Below are 25,685 nucleotides of genomic sequence, written 5' to 3'. Positions count from 1 at the left end.
CAGGCAATGAGGCAGTGATCGCTGAGATCCTGGTTGAAGACAGCAGAGGTGTATTTGGAGGGCAGGTTGGTTAGGATAATATCTATGAGGGTGCCCGTGTTTACGGATTTGGGGTTGTACCTGGTAGGTTCATTGATAATTTGTGTGAGATTGAGGGCATCCAGTTTAGGACGGCCGGGGTGTTAAGCATGTCCCAGTTTAGGTCACCTAACAGTACGAGCTCTGGCGATAGTTGGGGGGCAATCTGGTGTCCAGGGCACAACTGGGGGCAGAAGTGTCAGGATTTGGCCAGGGTTGTTCCGGGTTTTGGTCACTAGATGCCCCCATTGTGCTTTTTGACCTTGTGTTTTTTCCCTTGTTCCCCATTATTATTTGCACCTGTGCCTCGTTTTCCCTGATTGTATTTAAACCCTTAGTTTCCCTCAGTTCTGTGCTCTGTGTTTGTATGTTAGCACCCAGCCCTAGTGTTCTGTGTATTCTTGTCGATTCCGGTGGATGCTCTTGTGGAATTCTGTTTTTGTTTTTTGAGTATCTCTTGAGGCTTTTTTGTGCTATTCCTACCACCTTTTGGATTTGCCATTTTTTGTATTGAAGGACTTCTCCTTTTTACTTTATTAAATACACCGTCTTAAGTACTGCTGTGTCTGCCTCATCTTCTGGGTTCTGCTGACTATTCGTGGCTCAGTTGGTTAAGTGACTGTTTCTCACTCTGCAGACCCAGGTTCGTAACCGGGTCCTGACAAGAAGGTGGTCTATAGCAAGCGACAAAGGTGAGAGACTTGTTTCTGGAAAGTAGAATTTTTAAAAGTAGAAGCTCAAATTCTTTGGGCACAGACCTGGATAGTATGACAGAACTCTGCAGGCTATCTCTGCAGGAGATTGCAACTCCACCCCCTTTGACAGTTCTATCTTGTCGGAAAATGTTATAGTTCGAGATGGAAATTTCAGGGTTTTTGGTGGCCTTCCTAAACCAGGTTTCAGACACGGCTTGGATATCTGAGTTGGCAGAGGGTGCTAAAGCAGTGTATAAAACAAACTTAGGGAGGAGGCTACTAGTGTTAACATGCATGAAACCAAGGCTTTTACAGTTACAGAAGTCAACAAATGAGAGCGCCTCGGAATGGGAGTGGAGCTAGGCACTGCAGGGCATGGATTAACCTCTACATCACCAGAGGAACAGAGGAGGAGTAGGATAAGGGTACGGCTAAATCCTATAAGAACTGGTCGTCTAGTGCGTTCGGAAAAGAGAGTAAAAGGAGCAGGTTTCTGGGCATGGAAGAATAGATTCAAGGCATACAGTGGAGGTAAACCTATTGTCTCTAGAGACACCATTTAAACCAGGTGAGGTCACCGAATGTGTGGGAGGTGGAACAAAAGGGTTAGTTATGGCATATTGAGCAGGGCTGGAGGCTCTACAGTGAAATAAGACAATAATCACTAATCAAAACAGCAATTGACAAGGCATATTGACATTAGGGAGAGGCATGCGTAACCGAGTGATCATGGGGTCTAGTGGGTAGCTAGGCAGGCTGGAGACACGGCAATTCAGACAGCTAGTGGGTCGGGGGTAGCAGAATGGCCTTAGGTGGACATCGCGACGGAAGAGTCAGTTGTTGCCCCCTTGGGCGGTTACGTCAGCAGACCAGTCGTGATGGATCGGCAGGGCTCCGTGTAGTAAAATGGTCCAGGTCAATTGGCAAAATAGGTATTGTAGCCCAAGAAAATTGGCTTTTGGGCCTCTTCAGCTAACAGTCCGAAGCTCTAGACAGCTAGCGGGCCGCGGATAGCAGATGGGCATTTGGGGGACGTCGCGACAGAGGAGCCTGTTGAATACCCCCTTGGGCGTATTATGTCGGTAGACCAGTCGTGAAGGATTGGCGAGGCTCTGTATCGACAGTAAAAGGGGTCCAGGTCAATTGGCAAAATAGGTATTGTAGCCAAGGAGTGGCTGATGGACCTCTTCAGCTAGCCGTGAGATTGGCCGAGCATAGGCTAGCTCCAGGCTAATTGGTGTTTGCTTCGGGAAAGAGACGTTAGCCAGGAGTAGCCACTCGGATAGCAGCTAGCTAGCTGCGATGATCCAGGTGAAAAGGTTCAGAGCCTGCGGTAGGAATCCGGAGATGTGGACTGGGTTGAATTGAGCTGTGCAGACTGGCATGAGTTGTCCGGGCTAAAGGTTAGCTGATGACCGCTAGCTGACTCCTAGCTAGTAGCTAGTTAGCTGGCTAGCTTCCGGTTCTAAAGTAAAGAAAATAGCAGATCCATACATTGGGTGAGGCGGGTTGCAGGAGAGTATGTTGGAGTTGGAGGTTTAAAAAATATTTAAAAAAACATACGAAATATGTTAAAATGGTTAATTGAGAGAGAAATAGAGAAATGCTTGAAGTACAACAGCACTTTCTTTGACAGTACCTTCAGTAGAGTAGATCATGTCCTGAAATCTGGCATTGAATGAAAAATTCAAAAGTGTTAATTATTTATTTAAGTGTTAATTACTATGTATTTTTCCCTAAGAGTGCCTTGGTGCTAATTTGAAAATGCACCTAGATTTCTCAGGAACAACAATTAGTCATTAACTCAATATGAATCAGATTTTAAAGCTGCTGGGTGGAACTGACTGTACAGGATACCAACTAGGACTGGAAGACTAAAGCCATGCCCATCTCACATTGGCTCATTATCACCCTTCCTGACCAATTAGCAAGTCCATGTTTAACATTCAGTCTTGCACTAATGTCACTGACACCTAAAACCTATGTGGGAGAATATGGCTTGAAAACTTCTTAGATCCCGTTTGCGAGATTAAATTCGACAACATCCGGTGAAATGGCAGAGCTCTACATAAATAGTAATATTAAACATTCATGAAAATACAAGTGTCTCACATGGTTCAAAAGCCTAGAAAGCCTTGTCAGATTTCAAAAAAGCTTTACGATGAAAGCATACGATGCGATTATCTGAGGACAGAGCCCCATACCAAAATACTATTTCAACCAGCACAGGCGTAACACAATCCCAAATTGCAATAAAATAAATAATGTACAGTTGAAGATCTTCCTCTGTTTGCAATCCCAAGGCTCACTGTTACACAATGAATGGTCTTTTGTTTGATAAAATCCATTTTTATAGCCTAACACGAAACATTTTGTGAACCGCTTGTGTCGTGAATTCCATCTCATTCAACTTTCGATGAAACATTCGATGTAAATACACACACTAAACGTGCGTTTACCCAGTCATGTTTGGTTTCAAGGCAATCAACTGGTTGTGCACAACCAAACATGAAGGTTCTTTTCGCGGGACGTATTGCCCGAAATAAACCAATTTAAAGACAACAATGACCTCATTGTGCACCAATTATATGACCGCTGTTTCGTGGATTGACTGTATTTTAACCCAATGACCACTGATCATCTTTAAATCTAGCTGGGCAGATAGCCAATGAGCTGAGGTAAACGGCAATATGTAATGTTTATGTGTTGGAAGACCAACCCATGTAGTAAACTCCGGCGTAAAGAGGTTCATTCGCCATTGACGATTCATACCGGAAGGAGCCACGCATGTTGCGCACAGCATTGTTTTGGTAAAGCGTATATTCAGCTGTTTATATATCAATCCGTATGGCGACTAAGTCAGGGAAAGCTAAATCTAAGTCTAGATATACAGATGTACAGACAATTCTAGAAGAAATTGATCGAGGACGATTCATTTCCCAAATAGAGGAATATTTTTTGAAATGAGAGGACATCGTTTTGGACTGGTAAGTTCTTCTCATGCTAGTTGTTTGAAATTAATAATATAAAATATTATTTGTGAAATGAAATAGCCTATTTGAGGCTGTTGAGGGGAGGGCAGGCCCACAACAATGGCCAAAGTGAAATGGAGACAGTAGATACAGCTGGTCTGTTGTAATATAATAAAGACAGTAGATCTAGCTGATCTGTCATAATATAATTGAGACAGTAGATCTAGCTGAAATATCATAATATAAATGAGACAGTAGATCTAGCAGGTCTATAATAATATATTCAACCGGTACTCTATAGATATCTGTTTATTATACCTGTTGATACAGGGCTCATATGTGAAACTATTCTAACTGAACATTTTCTTTCACAGTGACACTGACTCCGAATGGGAGCCCCCAGTGCCAAGGTGTCCATCCCCCACTGAAGCTGGTTCATCCAGCTCCTGCCACAAGTGGTGTTCATCTGCCCAAATGTATTTCTGCAGGCATGGATGGGCCAAAAGGGCACAGCATGGAGGCGTCACTGTGTTCTTTGCAAAATTAAGTCCCCCATCACCTGCACCACATGCTTGGTGACCCTCTGTTTTACAGCAGAAAGAAACTGCTATGGCACCTGGCATCAGCAGCACAATATTGTGTAGAGGACTGAGGGTCTTCCAAATATTGAAAGCGTGTAAATAGTTACCCTTGTTAATGTATATATTTTTTTCATGTTTTTTCTCCATTTTTTGGGGGGGTGTGTTAGAATACCATTTTGGTATTTTGTATATAGTTATTCCATTCAAAATTAATAACTTCACCAGTTTGGACACTTGGGTACATTTGGGCTACTTGTGTGGGACACCTGGGTGACTTCATGATAAATGTCATGTAGCACACTCATTTTGGAAGTTATCATTCTAAAACTTTGCACAAGTACTGTTGAAATCTGAATGTTTGTTTTATCATCTTTTTCATTTTAAAGATGATACAACAAAAATAAAAAAACATATGTTTTTTCATTGTATTATTTAAACCAGATCTATTGTGTTATATTCTCCTATGTTCAATTCACATTTACACAAACTTCAGAGTGTTTTCTTTCAAATGGTACCAAGAATACGCATATCCTTGGTTCTGTGCCTGAGCTACAGTCAGTTAGATTTGGGTATGTCTTCAGGCGGAAATTGAAAAAGTAGGGGGTAGCTCTAAGAGGATTTATTAATTAAGGACAACAAAGTCAAGGTATTGGAGTGGTCATCACAAAGCCCTGACCTCAATCCCCTAGAACATTTGTGGGCAGAACTAAAAATGTGTGTGCAAGCAAGGAGGCCTACAAACATGACTCTGTCGTCTGGAGAAATGGTCCAAAATTCACCCAACTTATTGTGGGAAGCTTGTGGAAGGCTACCCGTAATGTTGGACCCAAAGTTCAACAATTTAAAGGCAATGCTACCAAATACTAATTGAGTGTATGTAAACTTCTGACCCACTGGGAATGTGATGAAAGAAATAAAAGCTGAAATAAAATATTCTCTCCACTATTATTCGGACATTTCACATTTGTAAAATAAAGTAGTGATCCTAACTGACTTAAGACAGAGAATTTTTACCAGGATTAAATGTCAGGAATTGTGAGAAACTGAGTTTAAATGTATTTGGCTAAGGTGCATGTAAACTTCTGACTTCAACTGTTTCTGGCCAAGTGCATACAGGTATATGTCCTCACAAGAGCATGGGTATGTCAAACCAAGCACGCTAACTAACATTATTTGTTTCACTACATCTTTCAATGAATCATCACTCATTTGGAAAAATGCACTCTAAATACCTTACATTCAAGTTCTATTGCTTTGTCCTTGTCACCTCTATTATTTTGTGTATCCTGTTTAGTATTTTTCATTTCTCGCCTAATGTTTTTTTTATAGCTCTTTTATTAAAGCTTTTCTTTTAAATGGTTGCTCTCATTGTAAAGAGCTTTGTGATTAGCATCTGTAAATGAAAAGCGCTCTGCAAATGTATTGCATTATTAAAATGTACTCCGTCTACCCTTGATTGTAGGGAAACGAAGATAGACTGGACGAAAAACGAGGATAAACCCCGCCAGCGTAAAACAACAGGATTTCACTCTTCATTAAGTCTTGAGAGGGAGAAAATACGTTTGCCGTCATGGATCAGTGGAGAGCAGGCGGGTAGTGCACCAACTGGTTCCGGAAATCACCAAAAATAACACAGACTCAGTCAGTCAGTGAGGTGTGTGTGTGTATGAGAGTAGGATGGAAACCTAATGAGAATGACGGTGTATACCGCGCTCTCTCTCCCTCTATCTGCTTCCTAACTCCATTCTTCAGTCTACTGATTGATGGGTAAATGCAGGCGCTAATTTGTAGGAAGTGGGGAGGTAGGGCGGGTGACAATGGCAACAAAGCAAGAGGAGGGTAGAAAGGAGAGACAAGAGAGGAAGAGAGGATACACATGAAGATCCTTTGTCTGGGTTGTCTTTATCAGCGATGGCTGCCGGGTTGACGGCAATGTGACGGCGGCACAATTCCTGGTTCTGACAGATACTCCCCCCCGTTTTCTTTCTCTCTCCATCTCCTTGTCTTGCTTTGTTTCGCTCTCCAGCTTTCCATCTCTCCCCTCTCTCCACCCCCTCACGCTCCCTCCCCTGCAAGACACACCAACCTGGCTGATGGGTATTTGGCTGCCTGGCTCCTGGAGATCTTATTCGAGGTGTGGGTGTGATGGAGGCGTCGGCCTAGACAAGTCACTTATGGAGAGTTTAAGACAGGAGAGTCTTTTTTGGCCCCCCGAGGAGGAGCGACTTGACTCCATACGACTCTTTCCCTTTTCTGCCCCAACCTGCAATTACACCACGAGCCACTTCAGGGCAATTTGGGAGCTGCCATGTTAAAACAGAGCAGTTTACATCATCATCGTAACGCCACCACACACACACACACTGCTCCGAGGAAGCGAGAGAGAGAGACAGAGAGGGAAAGAGAGAGGGAGCGCGAGAGAGATGGGGAGAGAGAGAGTGCACGAAAATCAGGGCTGTATGTCATCAAATCAAATCAAATGTATTTGTCACATACACATGGTTAGCAGATGTTAACGCGAGTGTAGCGAAGTGCTTGTGCTTCTAGTTCCGACAATAACCAAAGAGTAATCTAACCTAACAATTCCAAAACTACTACCTTATACACACAAGTGTAAAGGGATAAAGAATATGTACATAAAGATATGAATGAGTGATGGTACAGAACGGCATAGGCAAGATGCAGTAGATGGTATTGAGTACAGTATATACATATGAGATGAGTAGTGTAGGGTATGTAAACAAAGTGGCATAGTTTAAAGTGGCTAGTGATACACATATTACATAAAGATGCAGTAGATGATAGAGTATAGTATATACATATACATATGAGATGGATAATGTAGGGTATGTAAACATTATATTAAGTAGCATTGTTTAAAGTGGCTAGTGATATATTTTACATCAATTCCCATTATTAAAGTGGCTGGAGTTGAGTCAGTGTGTTGGCAGCAGCCACTCAATGTTAGTGGTGGCTGTTTAACAGTCTGATGGCCTTGAGATAGAAGCTGTTTTTCAGTCTCTCGGTCCCAGCTTTGATGCACCTGTACTGACCTCGCCTTCTGGATGATAGCGGGGTGAACAGGCAGTGGCTCGGGTGGTTGTTGTCCTTGATGATCTGTATGGCCTTCCTGTGACATCGGGTGGTGTAGGTGTCCTGGAGGGCAGGTAGTTTGCCCCCGGTGATGCGTTGTGCAGACCTCACTACCCTCTGGAGAGCCTTACGGCAGTTGCCGTACCAGGCGGTGATACAGCCCGACAGGATGCTCTCGATTGTGCATCTCTAGAAGTTTGTGAGTGTTTTTGTTGACAAGACGAATTTCTTCAGCCTCCTGAGGTTGAAGAGGCGCTGCTGCGCCTTTTTCACAATGCTGTCTGTGTGGGTGGACCAATTCAGTTTGTCTGTAATGTGTACGCCGAGGAACTTAAAACTTACTACCCTCTCCACTACTGTCCCATCGATGTGGATAGGGGGGTGCTCCCTCTGCTGTTTCCTGATGTCCACAATCATCTCCTTAGTTTTGTTGAGTGTGAGGTTATTTTCCTGACACCACACTCCGAGGGCCCTCACCTCCTCCCTGTAGGCCGTCTCGTCGTTGTTGGTAATCAAGCCTACCACTGTAGTGTCGTCCGCAAAACTTGATGATTGAGTTGGAGGCGTGCATGGCCACACAGTCGTGGGTGAACAGGGAGTACAGGAGAGGGCTCAGAACGCACCCTTGTGGGGCCCCAGTGTTGAGGATCAGCGGGGTGGAGATGTTACCTACCCTCACCACTTGGGGTAGGCCCGTCAGGAAGTCCAGTACCCAGTTGCACAGTGCGGGGTCGAGACCCAGGGTGTAAAATGCTGAGCTGTAGTCGATGAACAGCATTCTCACATAGGTATTCCTCTTGTCCAGATGGGTTAGGGCAGTGTGCAGTGTGGTTGAGATTGCATCGTCTGTGGACCTATTTGTGCGGTAAGCAAATTGGAGTGGGTCTAGGGTGTCAGGTAGGGTGGAGGTGATATGGTCCTTGACTAATCTCTCAAAGCACTTCATGATGACGGAAGTGAGTGCTATGGGGCGGTAGTCGTTTAGCTCAGTTACCTTAGCTTTCTTGGGAACAGGAACAATGGTGGCCCTCTTGAAGCAATGGGGAACAGCAGACTGGGATAAGGATTGATTGAATATGTCCGTAAACACACCGGCCAGCTGGTCTGCGCGTGCTCTGAGGGCGCGGCTGGGGATGCCGTCTGGGCCTGCAGCCTTGCGAGGGTTAACACGTTAAAATGTTTTACTCACGTCGGCTGCAGTGAAGGAGAGTCCGCATGTTTTGGTTGCGGGCCGCGTCAGTGGCACATGTCAGTCAGAGAAATGCAGACAGGGTAAACAGAGGTTTTTCTATGACCGGTTCGGGCCTTTTGATGACGCCGAACTCTTGTTTACAGTTACATTGCGCGTAAACAATGAACAGGATAGAGACAGGGTGTCGCTAAATTAAACCGAACCCGGTGCTAACTTTGGGTTTGGATTTACATGGCACGTCAGCGGTCGCCGGTTGCAGAAAAGAAACAAACTATGATCTTCCTACGTTATTCCCATACTATGGAAACAAGAGAACAACTCTAGTTTACTGTACATCACCTGTAAGCTATTACAGAGCACACACCCACACTCACACTAAATTATGTTTTTTTACTTCACAGGCCACAGATGCCAGGATGTGTGTCGTAGTTCCAACAGTTCCAGCACAGATTGCACTCTCTTACTTTCCCTGTACACAGATCCTAACCCGTTCAACATTCAATCCCCTGAGACAGACTTGAATCCAGTCTGCGGGTTTTCTTCTTGTTTCGCTGTCAACAGATTTAGATTATGGTTCCCCTCTGGAGAGCGATACATGGTGCTGTGTGTGTGTGTGTGTGTGTGTGTGTGTGTGTGTGTGTGTGTGTGTGTGTGTGCGTGCGTGCGTGTGTAGGGTTGCAACATAGGAGTCATTGGGCTCTCACGGTAAAGTGCATTAATTTCTCCAGTGACACGCCTCTTCCTCCAGACCCATGACATAGTATGTGGAATAAGTCAGTAAAAATGGCCAAGGTACCAGAGTGATTAGAATGACTGCAAACGTACACAGTACTGCACACCTACACACAGAGTACATTGGGAAGTTGCCAACAATAGGGGCGATGAAGAGCAAACGTCAAGTAAAGTTTAGCAATTTATGCTGCCAGTGATATGCAGTCAGGAGTAACGTAGGCTAGCAAGCTTAAATAACTCTCCATTTGAACAGGGTATACAGTTCCCTATAGATTATTCAAAGAGGCCCCTGGGAATCTTAAAGCAGTTTTCTAACATAAACTAGTTAACTGCAGTCACTCTGGATCCAGAGAAGTCTGTGTGTGTGTGTGTGTGTACGTGCGTTTCTTTGCCAATAACTACATCAGCTCTGTGCTATAGCATGATATTAGATGATGGTAGGCTACTGGTTTCTTGTACAACTCTGTTCACATTCATTGCAGTTCCACAGATAGAAACAAGTCCGGCCACCCTGGAACATCTCTCTGTCTGAAATATAATCCTGCTGACATCTAGCTAGCAGTACCGCGGAGCAGAGCCCAGACAGAGTGGGTGTCTTCCTCCACCAGCCCAGGGATGTACTATCAGTCGGTCAGACACTGTTGCTGTGTAGGAGAGAGACACTGATAGAGAGGAGAGAGACGATGGGAGGAGAGAGCGAGTGATTGAGAAGAAAAGAAGGGAGCAGAGATGACAGCAGGAGAGAGACTGATGGAGAAGAGGAGAAAGGGAACAGAGCTAATGAGACTGGAGGAGAGATGCTAGAAGACATCATATATGCTACATTTGAAATGTAACGAGTACTTTTGGGTGTCAGGGAAAAGTGATGAAAAAGTACATTTAGAAATGTAGTCAAACATAGTAAAGTACAGATACCCCCAAACTGCTTTAAAGTATTTTTTACACCACTGCTGTGTTTGTAAAGTATGTCTGAGTGTTAGTGTGTCCACAAGTCTGTGTCCTCGGTGTTACCTCCCTCTATGGCCTAACACAACCTAGCAACAGCAACTCTAACTCCCTACCTGTGGCTCTTCTATTGAAATGAAGACCGAGGCTTTCTGACTCACAATACCAACCACCAGTACTGCTTTCACACATTATTGACAGTGTAGAATTGGTGGTACTTGAACTAGAACCTGCCCATCTATAATGCATTAAAGTACATGTTGCCAGGCTTGACCATTGATATAAGTCATGTTCCATTATGAATACATGGCATGGCACGTCAAACAGATCAAATATGTAAGAGTCCAAGACCTTACTTCTTCAAGGTCAAACACTCCCAACAGCCACCTCTCTATCAGCCACCACACACCACAAAAATGCTCTCTAATAAACCTGCCAAATAACTTTCATGTATTCCTATCATCAATAGTTTGCATATAATATATTAAAGCAGAGGTGCTTAGCATTCTATAAACACCTGCTTCCCCCCCCAAATCATATTTCTCTGCAGGTCATTCGTCAGCAGTTCTGTGGAGAGGATAAGGCTATTCAATAGAGACCTGAGAAAATGGCATTTGTATTCTGCTAATCTCTCTCTACTGGAGGAGGCTAATGAAGGTTAACAGGACTTCTACACACACTGTGCTAGGCGGCAGCTCCACACTCCTTCTGCAGAGTTTCTCTCTCTGAGGCCCAGCCCACACCCCCTTACACACGCATGCATAAACGTATGCACGCACACTAGGGCTGCACGACAGGGAATTTAAAAAAAAGACTTGGGTGAAGTGTTGAAATTTTAGAAATAGAATGATATACAGTGCCTTCATACCCCTTGATTTATTCCACATTTTGATGTTCCAGCCTGAATTTAAAATGGATTAAATAGATATTTTTCCTCACCCATCTACACACAATACTCCATAATGACAAAGTGAAAACGTTTAGACATTTTTGCACATTTATTGAAAATAAAATACAGAAATATACCATTTGCATAAGCATTCTCACCGCGGTGTCAATACATGTCAGAATCTCTTTTGGCAGCGATTACAGTGGTGTGTCTTTCTGGGTCTAAGAGCTTTGCACATGATTCTTATTGCAAACAGGAATAAATGCTTTGCAATAGTTTTTACATTTGTACAGGCTTCCTTCTCACTCTGTCATTTAGGTTAGTATTGTGGAGGAACTACAATGTTGTTGATCCATCCTCAGTTTTCTCCCATCACAGCCATTCAATTTTATTTTAAAGTCATAATTGGCCTCACGGTGAAATCCCTGAGCGGTTTCCTTCCTCTCCGTCAACTAAGTTAGGAAGGACACCTGTATCTTTGTAGTGACTGGGTGATACCCCATCCAAAGTGTAATTAATAACTTCACCATGCTCAAAAGGATATTTTTTCTCCTACCAATCGGTACCCTTTGCGAGGAATTGGAAAACCTCCCTGGTCTTTGTGGTCGAATCTTGAAATTCACTGCAAATCCACTGCTCGACTGAGGGACCTTACAGATAATTGTATGTGTGGGGTACAGAGATGAGGTAGTCATTCAGAAATAATGTTAAACATTATTATTGCACACAGAGGGCTGTATGTCATGTCATCGGTCAGAGAAAGTCCATGCAACTTAAGCACTTATTTAGGCTTGCCACAACAAAGGGGTTGAATACTTACTGACTTAAGACATTTCAGCTTTCCATTTTTTATTTTGTAAACATTTAGAAAAAACATAATTCCATTTTGACATAATGGGGTATTGTGTGTAGGCCAATGACAAAATATCTAAGTTTAAACCATTTAAAATTCAGTCTAAAGCAACAAGATTTGGAAAAAGTCAAGGGGTGTGAATTCTTTCTGAAGGCACTGCAAAAGGAGTCTTCGGGGGGTAGTGTCTTTCCTTGGAGTCTATAGTGAATAGAATGCATTTACTCTGGAGTAAGAGGCTGAACTAAGAGGCCTCATTATCTGAGCTCTCTGCTCAGCAGGCTCCTGTCCTCTGTGGAGTCACTAGCCCCGAAAACTCCTCCGTCTCCCCCTCTTTCTCTCTCTCCCAAGGCTGTAACACAATAAAATGAGGAAAAAGTCAAGGGATGTGAACACTTTCTGAAGGCACTAAGAAGCAAAGTGGAAAGCAGCATCGTTCTTGTTTGGAACAATGTGTTGACTGCATGACCTAACAGAACAGCATGCAAACGTATAATAAATCTAACAGCGGGGAGGAGGAACTGTGCTGCTTGAGTGACGGAGCGAGGCTTTTTGTGCGTGAGAAAGCCTTAAGAGGAGAGCGGGACAGACGACCAAAACAGAGTAAACTATAGAAACGGATGTTACACGCGGCTGAGTGGCGTTTTAAAATATTGCAAGACGGATATCAATTGCGATGTGGATATTGCACGTAACTGTTGCGATTTCTATGTGAATTAGATGAATTGTGTATTCCTAATGCACACACACACACACACACGCAAACACACACACACACACACACACACACACACACACACACACACACACACACACACACACACACACACACCACCACGCACACACACACACACACACACACACACACACACACACACACACACACACACACACACACACACACACACACACACACACACACACACACACACACACACACACACACACACACACACACACACACACACACACACACACACGCACACACACACACACACACACACACACACACACACACACACACCACGCACACACACACACACACGCACACACACGCACACACACACACACACCTGAGGTAGGGGGGCGCAGGGGGTACGTCCCCATCTATCCCCTCAAAGCAAAACATATTCATCATTTAAGCGATGTCAGAATGGTGTTAATAACGTGATGTTCCTTCACACGCACAATTTTAATTGTGTTTTTGTAGGGCAAAGGGAGCACTGTGGATCAAAGGGCTCCCTAATGTAGGCCTTATACAAAATCAGCAACACCCTCACACCACGTCCCATGATAATTCCCCTCCGTATCCAGCTGCTCTCTTTGTGTGTGTGTGTGTGTGTGTGTGTGTGTGAGAGAGAGAGATGGAAGGACCTATCAATTAATTCAGTACACTGTTACTATACGCATATCATCTAAAATAAGTGTACACACTGGATCTACTCCGATGAAATATGCACTCTATTTGTCTCTCTCGCATCGATTCCATTTAACCTAATTGGACTTAAACCAATCATTTTGAACAGCGTAAATATATCGCTCTCTTAAACATTGTGAATAAATACTATGTCTACACCCATCTATAATTCATTCTGCCTGTATAATATGTCTATACCTAGATCGTATATTAGTATTGCGTTGTATGCTAAAGCATTTACAGATGTAGGATCTTATTTGATCACCATGTTGTTGTAGGAATTTTCCTGCACAGCAAGAAATGCTAACTTCTAGTATATTCAATGGTTAAAAAGGCTTCTAGAGTTTGTCATTTCCACTTTAAAATTGCAGACTTGATTTGCCCTAACTAAAAATGTATCATCAATCCCTAAAAAAAGGTCAAAGAATTATAATCCAATAATTCACATTTCCTGTTGCTGCATGATTATTTTCCTGCTGTGGGAAACTGGTCAAATTAAGATCCTACATCTGTATCATGTATTAGTTTGAGTTCTCGAAGGTGGTAACTGTGCACTTAGCGTTATAAGGCTCCGTTATACATGGAGGCTACATACTAGTTTCAAAAATCTAGGTCTATGTAGTCATCCGCACTGGTGGCAGTGGAGTCAGCGCCTTAGTCTCGCTCTCTCGTTCCTAAATTAAACATGGGAAACACTTAAACATTCCATGTGATTTATGGACCCATTTCATTTTCATTTCCAGACTTCATAAAATAGTCGGACATCCTGCATTTTTTATTGTTATGACAGGTTTTGTCAAGCGCGGGAAGGGAGATCTGAGAAGGTTGAGGGCTGTGTGTGTGTGTGTGTGTGTGTGTGTGAGAGAAAGAGATAGATTGATCTCTCCCCTGGACTTGGTGATCACCTTAACCCCAATAAGCACAAATAAGATTTAGATGTGGATATTCATCCCCCTGGGCTCACCAATTGTAGTAGTAGTAGTAGTAGTAGTATACCATAGCAGTATTCAACATATACAGTATAGTCTCTAGCAGTAGTGTACAACCTAACCTAAAAAAACAATCTGCAATTGGGCAGATAATGACAGGAGCCCATGGTAAATTGATTAAATCCAGAGCAATGTCACGAGATAAAGGTCATTTATGGTTCAGAGTAAGATTTGTTTTCAAAGCGTTGCGTTGACTTGAAAAGCAACAGTATTTGAAAAAAAACAATGTTTAAAAGGGCAAATGACACAGGGTGAAGGTGAGAATGGACTGACACAGGGTGAATGTAAGAATGGACTGACATATTCTTTGAAAATTGGTAAATACAACATGTAATATACATCATTAAACAGGTTTGGTACAATCCTGCATTCACCGATTCCATGTAGGGCTATATGGATAAGCCGACGCACACCTTGCCGCAATATCCTTTGCAAAAAGGTAGAACATCACAAAATATACCTTTTTGGGACCAAGACCTATGCTATAATGTCAAAAATGTATCAGCGGAGTTAGAAAGTTGACTGTCAGAAGTTTTGTAATGTACGTTTACTTTGAATCCGTTTATTGGCATATTTCAAGACATGGCATGAGGTTGCAATGAGATACCCAATGGGCTGGAACATTATTTTCTCAATCATTTTGAAAAATGTTTACTTAAACTGGAAATCATATGGTCCTAGATCGTTAAGTGGATTAATCAAATTAATTATTATTGAAAATTAAAAAAATGTAAAATGTGGGCTACAGATATAAATAGCACAATTTGAAGCCATAACGGCATAAAGTATTACAAACCCTTGAAATATCCATAGGATGAAACATTTTTAATACAAATCTTATGAGAACAAACAAGATGGGTATTGATACTGTGGGAACATGTAGGTTTGGGAAAGTTTGAGGTCATTCAATGTTTTTTGAAATGTATGAATGTCTGAGCTAGTGTTTGTCTTTTTTCTTTAAGTTTAAGGTTGGGCATCAAGTCCCAGCCAACGTCATGCCTAGTTTAGTGGACCCATGTCTGAAATGTTAAGTTGTCTATTGTCTTTTGTCTAGGTCTATTGTCTAAAAAAAAACAATCGTACAAAATGTAAATAAAAATAGACCTTTCAAAAAAAAGCTAGTGCCAGAAACCTTTTAAAATTGATACATCCCTTGACCAGTCCCCTGCACCTCCCAAATTCTGACAGACAGAATTTCACTGTCTTCAGTAAAAAAAACAAAGGGGAAGATGCTATCCCTCAGACAGAGCAGTACAGTAGTTGAATGCCTGGCCATAGTCTCCTGACTGTGCCTGACAGGTTGATTGCCTCCTACCCTAAGCTTGTCTCTTCTAAAATGGACAGCTCTACATTAGGTCTCAAAGTTCACCGAAGTGCTCGTCTAAGGTGGCGTGATGGGGGAAAATGGTCTTCCAAAAGAGGATAAGAAGAGAGGATAAGAAGTGACTAGTGCTTCAGTCAACCCCTTGCTTTTCTTGCAGTATCCAGAGATTTATTTTCTATTTATTCTATTCTACCTAATATCAAGGTAGCAGCCCCCAAGCAATCTCCATTTCTATTCTCGCACAATGAGTAATGAACCTAACTGAACAACATGGTCCGGCCAAACCTCCACCTGCTATCTGAGGAAGAGAGGACTCTGGAGACAGAAACTCGCATTGTTATTTTCCCTGGCTGGCCTGGGCCTCCTCTTTTCAATAAGACTGTATTAATTCCATTTTTTTGGTAATTTTATATAAAACTCTTGCCTCTTGACGGCCGGTGCATCAACAGAAATGCCAAGGGATCCGCGCTCAATATCTCTGTCAGATATATTGTAATTGTGTGGGGCAGGGTGGCAGAGGCTGGTTGGTTGGGATATTGCTCGGGTATTTCCCCCGAGTCTCTGCCGCTTAAGCAGTCTGTCTCCCGCCCTCATCCTCTTTTCTCGTTCTCTGCCTCCTCTCTTTTGTCTCCCTCTCCACCTCTGTGTCTATTTCTCCATCTTACCGTCCCTCTCCTTTCTCCTCCACTGCTCCCCCTCGTCAATCTGTCCGCCACCAGGAAAACAATAGTCATGCATTTCACTCTCAATGTCTGTGCACTAAGCTCAAGATATGATCTAGAATAGCACAACACATAAGGCGAATCTCTGCAATTCTGGGATAGCAAAAATGAGGGATACCTTAATGTCAACTATAAATGGCATTAAGCATGAGAGAGAGGCTGGAGAGAGTGCTGGTACAGCCTGAAATCTTTTCCCTCCTCACTCTCTCCATTCCTCTGTTCATTTCCACTTGGCTGGAGAGCAGTACTCTAATTCCCTCTTCCGCAGACACCAGAGTTTCTCCTGGACTGGCTGGGCTTCAGACGTCGCAGGCATATTTTTAGGCAATGGGATTAAGAGTAAAAAAGTTCAAAAGTACTGGAGTAGCCGAGAGAGAGAGAGAGAGACAGAGAGAGAACGAGAGAGAGATGGAGGGAGGGAGGGAGGAGGGGGGGAAAAAAAACGCAGTTTCGCTGTGGAATGCGGAAGCGGGAGGAAAAAAAAACACACACAAAAAAACCCCCAGACATCTCATGTTCTTTTCAGGGGGATGAAAAATGTTCTTGGGAGATGAGGAGGGAGTTGAAGTACTTTCTTTCATGACTCCCCTGCAAATCTGGAGGTGATGAATAAGTCAGGGTGCACACGTCCACTGCTACTCCGAGTAAACGTATGCAGCTGGTGTGGATGAGCTGAAGGAATCCCCCCTCTCTTCAGGTCCAGAACATTTCAAAGAGGTCATTTGTCGACCTGCAAGTTAATACATCTCTGTCGAGGCCAGAATGTAACGCAGCTCAACTCAGGCATAAAATGTAGTCTATTACATAGATAGATTACACAGAGAGATAAGCTACACCAGTATAGACTTTCTGTCTCTAACGGAGACAGTTAAAGTATGTGTTCTCTAAAAAACAAACAGCTCACAATGAACTTAGAAGTAAATATCTGACGTTTCCGTCTATTAACATCGTTGTGATTGCAAAAGAGGCCAATTTACTCTCTCTCTACTGCAGGTCTTAGATCAGGGTTGTATTCATTACTAGTGCATACCGTAGCAAAACGTTTTCCACCAGAAAGCTAGCATTTCCTATTGGACAGGTTCAGGTAGTCCCTAACTGTTTCAGTCCGTTTGGTGCTTAATGACACCGATTTATAAAGTTTGAATTACAATACACCGACTGTACCTGGTACCTTAAAATAACCTTTTAATGATCGAATAACTTAGTCCACTACCCTCTCCTTGACTCGCATTCATTAATTACAGAAACATAGATCTATTGCAACAGGGAAACATGATCGCCGGGGACATAGTCCCTTTGCGAGAGCCCGTACAATACATAACAAAGAAGACCAACTCTCTGATCTGAGCAGAACAGGGGCACGACTCACACCTAGGAGTTAGATACCTGTTGATACGAATCTAGCTATAGTAGCCGTGACTGAAGTTGGCTCTCTGAGCTTGGTAACAGTCTGGTTAGCTAACCTCAGCGCTATCTGTGGGCCTAAACACAGAAGTGAGATGTCCATCTAGATGGGACAGACTGGCCTGGCACTACTACCGACCTTGTAAACAGATTGACAGAGTAGGACAGATATAAGACTGGCGGAGGAAAACTGAACGGTGTACAACTTGTTAACAGACAAACATGACTTGGGAAAAGAAACCGCAGGTTTCTGAGAATAGTTACAGTTGACTAATGGTAAATAATAAGGCCCAGGACTGAAGCACATCGATGAGAAACATGAGCCCTCCTTACATTTCTCGATTAAGACTTAAAGTGTGCGCAATGAGAAATATTATCTCCCCCATTAATATCAGTGGGTAAGTTTGTGTCATATATGCCCCGAGTGTGCTCTGTTACCGGCTGTCGAGCCAAAGAAAACGGCTGGCACGACGGCCAACCTGACTCATTCCACCCCATTATGGGTTTCTCTCGCGCCAGTTTTATAGTAGGGACACTAAAAAGTATGTCATGTAATCATTCCTCATTTTCTACGAGCCAAACGCTACGGAGCCAATGGGATGGATGGATCGGGGTAGAGGACGAGAAGGGAGGAATAGGGAAAGAGAGATGAAGAGGGGCTCATTGCCAGGAGCGGAACAAATGACAATAAATTGAACTATTATAAAGAACAGAGGGCTAAAGAGGAATTCTAATTAAAGTGGAGCAACATACTTTAGTCCCCCCCTCTCTGCATAGGGCTCCCGTGTGGTGCAGCGGTCTAAGGCACTGCATCTCAGTGCTTGAGGCATCACTACAGAATACTTTCCGAATGCCCTGTATAAACTGAAAAGCACCAGACCCAAAATCGAACCTTGTGGAACGCCACGTGGCATGTATTTTCTCTGCACTATGTTCACCAAGGGTGACACACTTTTGACTGTTTAAATAGGTCCTAAACCAAATACAGCACTTAAATCCAAGATTACAAGGACAGAGAGCTGTTTGGTGTCTGTGTTGGCTCTTAAAAAAAAATATTTTGCTGTTTGAAAACCAATTTCTCAAGAATGTTGTTTAAGAGTGGAAGGTCGGAGATTGGCCGAAAATTGCTAAGAGCTGAAGAAACTAGATTACTTTTCTTCAGAAAGGGATTTCACCATAGCAGTTTTTAGTGCAGTGGGGAAAGGGCCTGTGAACAGGGAGTGATTAACAATAGCTTGCACCTCTTCAGATATGTAATTCAAAAACTGTTTTGAAGGTGGTGGGGATAGGATCGAGAAGGCCGGTTGAAGGCTTAAGTTGTGATATCACTTTCCTGATCATGTCGGTCAACCAGGGAAAATAGATCCATAGTGCGTTTGCGTGGTAGGCTAGGGCACATATCAAACTTCTCATCAGGTCTCGCTTGACTGACAACTGGCCTATTGTTGGTTATTTTTTGTGGAAGTTCACATAGGTTTGCGGGGGTAGGATTTATCAGGCCGTCAATGGTCGAGAAGAGCACTCTCAAATTATTCTGATTAATAGTAATCACGTTAGAAAACTGAGCCCATCTGGCATTTCTAATTTCCTTGTTATATATGCCAAGTTGCTCCCTCAGAATATCATAATGGATTTGCAACTTTGACTTTCTCCACTTCCGCTCTGCCTTTCTGCAATTTATCTTTAATTGATTATGTATGATTAGATGGAGACACATTAAAAGCGTGTGTTCTGTTAGACTTGGGCCCCGACAGTGAATTTCAGTAACTCGGTTCCCATTCCATTGGCGACAGATTTTCATTTGAATATTCTCAAATCGGCATCAAGAAAATACGTATTTTCCCTCCAGTGGTGTGTTTCCACCAAATGGACTTGTTGTGGAGGAAAATCAGTGCGTGATGACATATTTCATTTTGTGGGCCCTGTTTTGCTTTAGTGTTCATGTACTGAATAAAAATCTAAAGGTCAATGTGTTCCCATCGCATTTTTCAATTATACAGATAGTTTTGTCAGAAAAACAGTTGTTTTAAATAGCAAATGTGCTTACTCTGGTCTTGTCATCAGCACTCTAGCCAACAACTCACCGATACAGTGCGGGAAGGCTGTACAGGCAGGCTACATTTTACATTTACATTTTAGTCATTTAGCAGATGCTCTTATTCAGAGTGACTTACAGTATTATAGTGAGTGCATACATTTTCATACTGGCCCCCCTTGGGAATTGAACCCACAACCCTGCAAGCGTCATTCTTTACCAACTGAGGCACACGGGACTGAATCTACCTGAGATTATTATGAGCTAGAATATTTGTATTTTTCAAACAGCAGTCAAGCATCGATCATCATGTCACCGGAATAAGACCCTCAATATTTATTGGAAAGGAGGAGAATCATGCTCATAACATGCACTTTCAAAACCCTGTGAAGTTCATCATCTGTAGCCTAAAAAACTGCATGGTTTCCCGAGTCGTAGTGGGAGGACCACACACACCATATAATGGGGAGACTCTAAGTTTGTATTTGATCTGCACATGTGCCAGCACCAGTAGAGCATTCCTCTCTCTATGCTTATGCATGAATGTAGTGAGTTCGGAAAAAATCTGTATATGTCCAAACTCCGAATCAAATAGGCTTCCCAAAATTGACATGGTCACTGTGTTAGAACGTTTATTTTGATTGGCAATTCTGTGCATTTATCAAAATCCTATCAGGTAGCCTGATTTCAGATGTGTAATGTAGGCTAAACCAGATTAGGGAAATTGTTCTTCTTGCAATGCAATAATCGTGTTCCTATTGGTCAAAACATTTGACACTGCCGGAACTTTGTCGGAGCCTACGACCGCAAGTAGTGGTGCTTAAAAATCAGACCTAGAACCTGTCACCCTGAACAAGCCAAGATGTCCGACAATCGTTTACGGCCTAAGAATATGCCCACGATGTTAACATGTTGTCTGGGGAAGTCAAAATCGTGGCATAAAACAGTTAAAATCGTACAGTCTGTGCGGGCTTTAAGAGTGACCCCCATTACATGTGATTAAGACATTGGACAACGTGGATTTCAAAATGGCTGCCATCCCATGGCAACAAATCACATCCACCATGACAGGCACTGCTGGTCATAAAACAGAAGAAATTGTTGCACATGTTTACAGCTAGATTATATGTCTGGAAATTTCCAACCCATTAATGTCATGTCATGACTATGAATCTACAGCATGTTAACATCTGTGTACTGGTACCACTACAGTCAGGTGCTAGCTTAGGCTAGGCTAACCCCTCTCAGCTAACTCTGCAGCCCATCTTCAACCATCCCCCCAATAAGACACTCAAAGACAAACATTTCTTCTTGTAAAATCCCATGCGTATATGAGAGAATATCTCAGTGGGGACACATCTCAGCGTTGGCTGGACACAAATCTCTCTCTCTCTCTCTCTCTCTCAAGATGAGGAGTTCAGTTTGGAAGATAATCAAAGGATATAATTAAAATCAGGAGTGTCCCTCAAACATGGCGCCTGGCACGAGCAGGGCCAAAGGGGCGAGAGAAAGAGGGCAGACAGAAAGAAGGCCGACAGAGCGAGAGGTCCGAGCGAGCGAGAGCGAGTGAGAAGACTGGCATTCTTAGCTTGCATATCAAAGGGGCCAGAGTGAGATCAATCAACCGGAATGGCTAAAAGACCTTTCAATGAACCTCCTTTAAACTCAGTACAATGCTACAAACAGAGCGTCACAAAGTGAGGCCCTGGGGTTTAATAACTCCCTCTTTGAAGACCGTACATCTTTAATAGAGGGCAAGTTAAGCCTGCGGCGGCTCCGACAACGTGCACGGCGGTTCGCTTGTGCTGATCCGGATGCTTGACGGCGCACAGACGACGACATCTGACACACACAAACTGAAATATGAAGTAGCATTACAGGGGTATAGTCAGGGATGTCGTATCAAACGAGCAAGCAAACTAACGAACACAGGTGTGCGTGCACTCACGCACGTACACGCACACACACACACAAACAAGATAGACGCAGAGAGGAAAAATGAATCAAGATAAATATAACTTACAAATAAAAGCCTCATTTATATTTCACCCTCCTGGCAAACCTTGCCTGTATATATTTATAAAGTCATTAAAATGAAAGTTAGAAGTTCTCTGAAGCTCCAAGCCTTGTGAATTCATTTAGTCTCAGTTATAAAGATACAAGGCACTTCTCTGCACTTTTCATTCAGTAAACCACGAGAGGCCAAATCTTATCAAACGGCAATACATGCTAGGGCGGCGATTCTCAACCCACATTTTTAAATATCGTTTTTCCATATTGTACTTTGGCGATACTTGTTCACAATGCAAATATTGGGTTGTGACTGAGACAACCTGGTCCAATTTGGGTCCAGAGACAAAACCAGTTGAGAACCATAGGAGGCTGGTATGTTGGTAGGCTGTTGAAACTAAGTTGGGATCAACACATTTCTGACTGATACCCAAATACCTGGATATCTCTCGGAGGTAGCTGTAAAACTAAAAGAGCTTTGGCCACCACAAGATGCAAGTATCTTCCAAAATAAATGAAACACTTGAGTAAATGAGGAATAGAAAAGTATATTGAAAGCAGGTGCTTCCACACAGGGGTGGTTCCTGAGTTAATGAAGCAATTAACATCCCATCAGACATAGGGTCATGTATACAAATGCTGGGCAGGACATTATTTTTGCTACAATGGCTATACCACGATAGGATGACAATGCCCCCATCCACAGGTGACGTTATGGTTTGATGAGCTTGAAAACGATGTAAACTATATAACATCTCGGTCACCAGATGAGGAAATTCTGTGACAGCGGTTTCCACCACCAACAAAACACCAAAATGTTATTTATTGTGGAAGAACGGGAGCTGTTTTGGATGCCACCGTGCCTCCATCTTGGCTCTCCACCACCATTGTAAAATATATTTTGGAAGCTATAGAAATGCATTTATTAATGTCTACATTTGTTTTTTTCCATGTTTATTCTATTACAGACACCCTAATTAACATTTCTAAATTATAGTATGTGAGCTAAACATTTTTTATTTATTTATACTTTAAGGTTCTAACGTTACTGTCCCCCATTACAACAACAACAAAAAACCACATGTAATTCTGTCCTTAACATTTAATAAAAACACTGCAGAATACCCTTCATTCCTATGGTAGGACTGCTTCTTCTGTGGAATGCCAATATGGCCGACCAGTGGCTTCAAAGCCTCTCATTGGAAATTACATACTGTAGCATCAGTAATCCAGGGTTTATATACGCAACATGCAACAAGTTCAAAGATTTTACAGTTCATAAGGAAATCAGTCAATTGAAATCAATTCATTAGGCTCTAATCTATGGATTTCATATGACTGGGAATACAGATATGCGTTGGTTAGTCCCTGATACCTTACAAAAAAAGTAGGGGTGTGGACCAGAAAGCCAGTCAGTATCTGGTGTGACAATAATTTGCCTCATGCAGCTGGACACATCCTTCACATAGAGTTGATCAGGCTGTTGATTGTGGCCTGTGGAATGTTGTCCCACTCCTCTTCAATGGCTGTGCGAAGCTGCTGGATATTGGTAGGAACTGGAACACGCTGCTGTACACGTTGATCCAGAGCATCCAAACTGCTCAATGGGTGACATGTCTGGTGTGTACGCAGGCCATGGAAAACTGGGACATACAGTTGAAGTCGGAAGTTTACATACACCTTAGCCAAATACATTTAAACTACATTTTTCACAATTCCTGACATTTAATCTTAGTAAAAATTCCCTGTCTTATGTCAGTTAGGATCACCACTTTATTTTAAGAATGTTAAATGTCAGAATAATAGTAGAGATAATTATTTATTCTTTCATCACATTCTCAGTGGGTCAAAGTTTATATACACTCAATTAGTATTTGGTAGCATTGCATTTAAATTGTTGAACTTGGGTCAAACGTTGCGGGTAGCCTTCCACAAGCTTCCCACAATAAGTTGGGTGAATTTTGGTCCGTTCCTCCTGACAGTGCTGGTGTAATTCAGTCAGGTTTGTAGGCCTCCTTGCCCGCACATGCTTTTTCAGTTCTGCCCACACATTTTCTATAGGATTGAGGTCAGGGCTTTGTGATGGCCACTCCAATGCCTTGACTTTGTCCTTAAGCCATTTTGACACACCTTTGGAAGTAATGCTTGGGATCATTGTCCATTTGCAACCAAGCTTTAACTTGAGATGAGATGTTGCTTCATAATTAAAATACATAATTTTACTTCCTCATGATGCCATCTACTTTGTGAAGTGCACCAGTCCCTCCTGCAGCAAAGCACCCACACAACATGATGCTTCCACCCCCATGCTTCACAGTTGGGATGGTGTTCTTTGACTTGCAAGCCTCCCCCTTTTTCCTCCAAACATAACAATGGTAATTATGGCCAAACAGCTCTATTTTTGTTTCAACAGACCAGAGGATATTTCTCCAAAAAGTACGATCTTTGTCCCCATGTGCAGTTGCAAACCGTAGTCTGGCTTTTTTTATGGCGGTTTTGGAGCAGTGGCTTCTTCCTTGCTGAGCGGCCTTTCAGGTTATGTCAATATAGGACTTGTTTTAATGTGGATATAGATACTTTTGTACCTGTTTTCTCCAGCACCTTCACAAGGTCCTTTGCTGTTGTTCTGGGATTGATTTGCACTTTTCACAGCAAAGTACGTTCATCTCTAAGAGACAGAACGCGTCTCCTTCCTGAGCAGAATGACGGCTGCGTGATCCCATGGTGTACATACTTGCGTACTATTGTTTGTACAGATGAACTTGGGACCTTCAGGCGTTTGGAAATTGCTCCCAAGGATGAACCAGACTTGTGGAGGTCTACAATTTTCTTTCTGAGGTCTTGGCTGATTTATTTTGATTTTCCCATGATGTCAAAGAAAGAGTCACGGAGTTTGATGGTAGGCCTTGAAATACATCCACAGGTACACCTCCAATTGACTCAAATGATATCAGAAGCTTCTAAAGCCATGACATTATTTTCTGGAATTTTCCAAACTGTTTAAAGGCACAGTCAACTTAGTGTATGTAGACTTCTGACCCACTGGAATTGTGATACAGTGAAATAATTTGTCTGTAAACAATTATTGGAAAAATTACTTGCGTCATGCACAAAGTAGATGTCCTAACGGACTTGCCAAAACTATAGTTTGTTAACAAGAAATTTCTGGAGTGGTTGAAAAACAAGTTCTAATGACTCCAACCTAAGTGTATGTAAACTTCCGACTTCAACTGTATTTAGCTTCCAGGAACTGTGTAGAGATCCTTGCGACATGGGGCAGCGCATTATCATGCTGAAACATGAGGTGATGGCGGCAGATGAATAGCACGACAATGGGCCTCAGGATCTCATCACGTTATTTGTGCATTCAAATTTCCATCAATAAAATGCAAATTGTGTTTGTTGTCCATAACTTATGCCTGCCCATATCATAATGCCACCATGGGGAACTCTGTTCACAACGTGGCATACCACTCGCACATACAACACTATAAATGCTTTCTCTCATCTGCCCGGTACAGTTGAAACCGGGATTCATCCATGAAGAGCACACTTCTCCAGCATGCCAATGGCCATCGAAAGTGAGAATTTGCCCACTAAAGTCGGTTACGACGCCAAACTGCAGTCAGGTCAAGACCCTGGTGAGGATGATGAGCATGAGCTTCGGTGAGACTGTTTGACTGTGCCATCAGAGTCCCTGGGTTCGCGCCCAGGCTCTGTCATAACCGGCCACGACCGGGAGGTCCGTGGGGCGACG

The 25,685-nt window shown here is 42.8% G+C and overlaps 1 protein-coding gene across 5 annotated transcripts in view; it reads right to left on the bottom strand.

The window, feature by feature from the left end:
• The window catches only part of samd12 (sterile alpha motif domain containing 12), a 135,030-nt gene that overhangs the window by 43,967 nt on the left and 65,378 nt on the right, over positions 1–25,685 (bottom strand). For 3 of the 5 annotated variants that reach the window (XM_064983883.1, XM_064983880.1, XM_064983884.1), the window contains exon 5: positions 11,264–12,379. The exons of the other annotated variants lie outside the window; for them this stretch is intronic. In XM_064983883.1, coding sequence (XP_064839955.1) covers positions 12,285–12,379 — 95 coding nt within the window. In that variant the 3' untranslated portion in view covers positions 11,264–12,284. Of the gene's footprint in view, positions 1–11,263; positions 12,380–25,685 lie in introns of those variants that run through there. 5 annotated transcript variants of the gene reach the window in all.

This window comes from Oncorhynchus masou, chromosome 13 (genome assembly GCF_036934945.1).
Source record: "Oncorhynchus masou masou isolate Uvic2021 chromosome 13, UVic_Omas_1.1, whole genome shotgun sequence".
NCBI classification, from domain to species: Eukaryota; Metazoa; Chordata; class Actinopteri; order Salmoniformes; family Salmonidae; genus Oncorhynchus; species Oncorhynchus masou.
The sequence above is the reverse complement of the archived record's forward strand: the minus strand, read 5'-3'. Positions and strand labels throughout refer to the sequence as shown.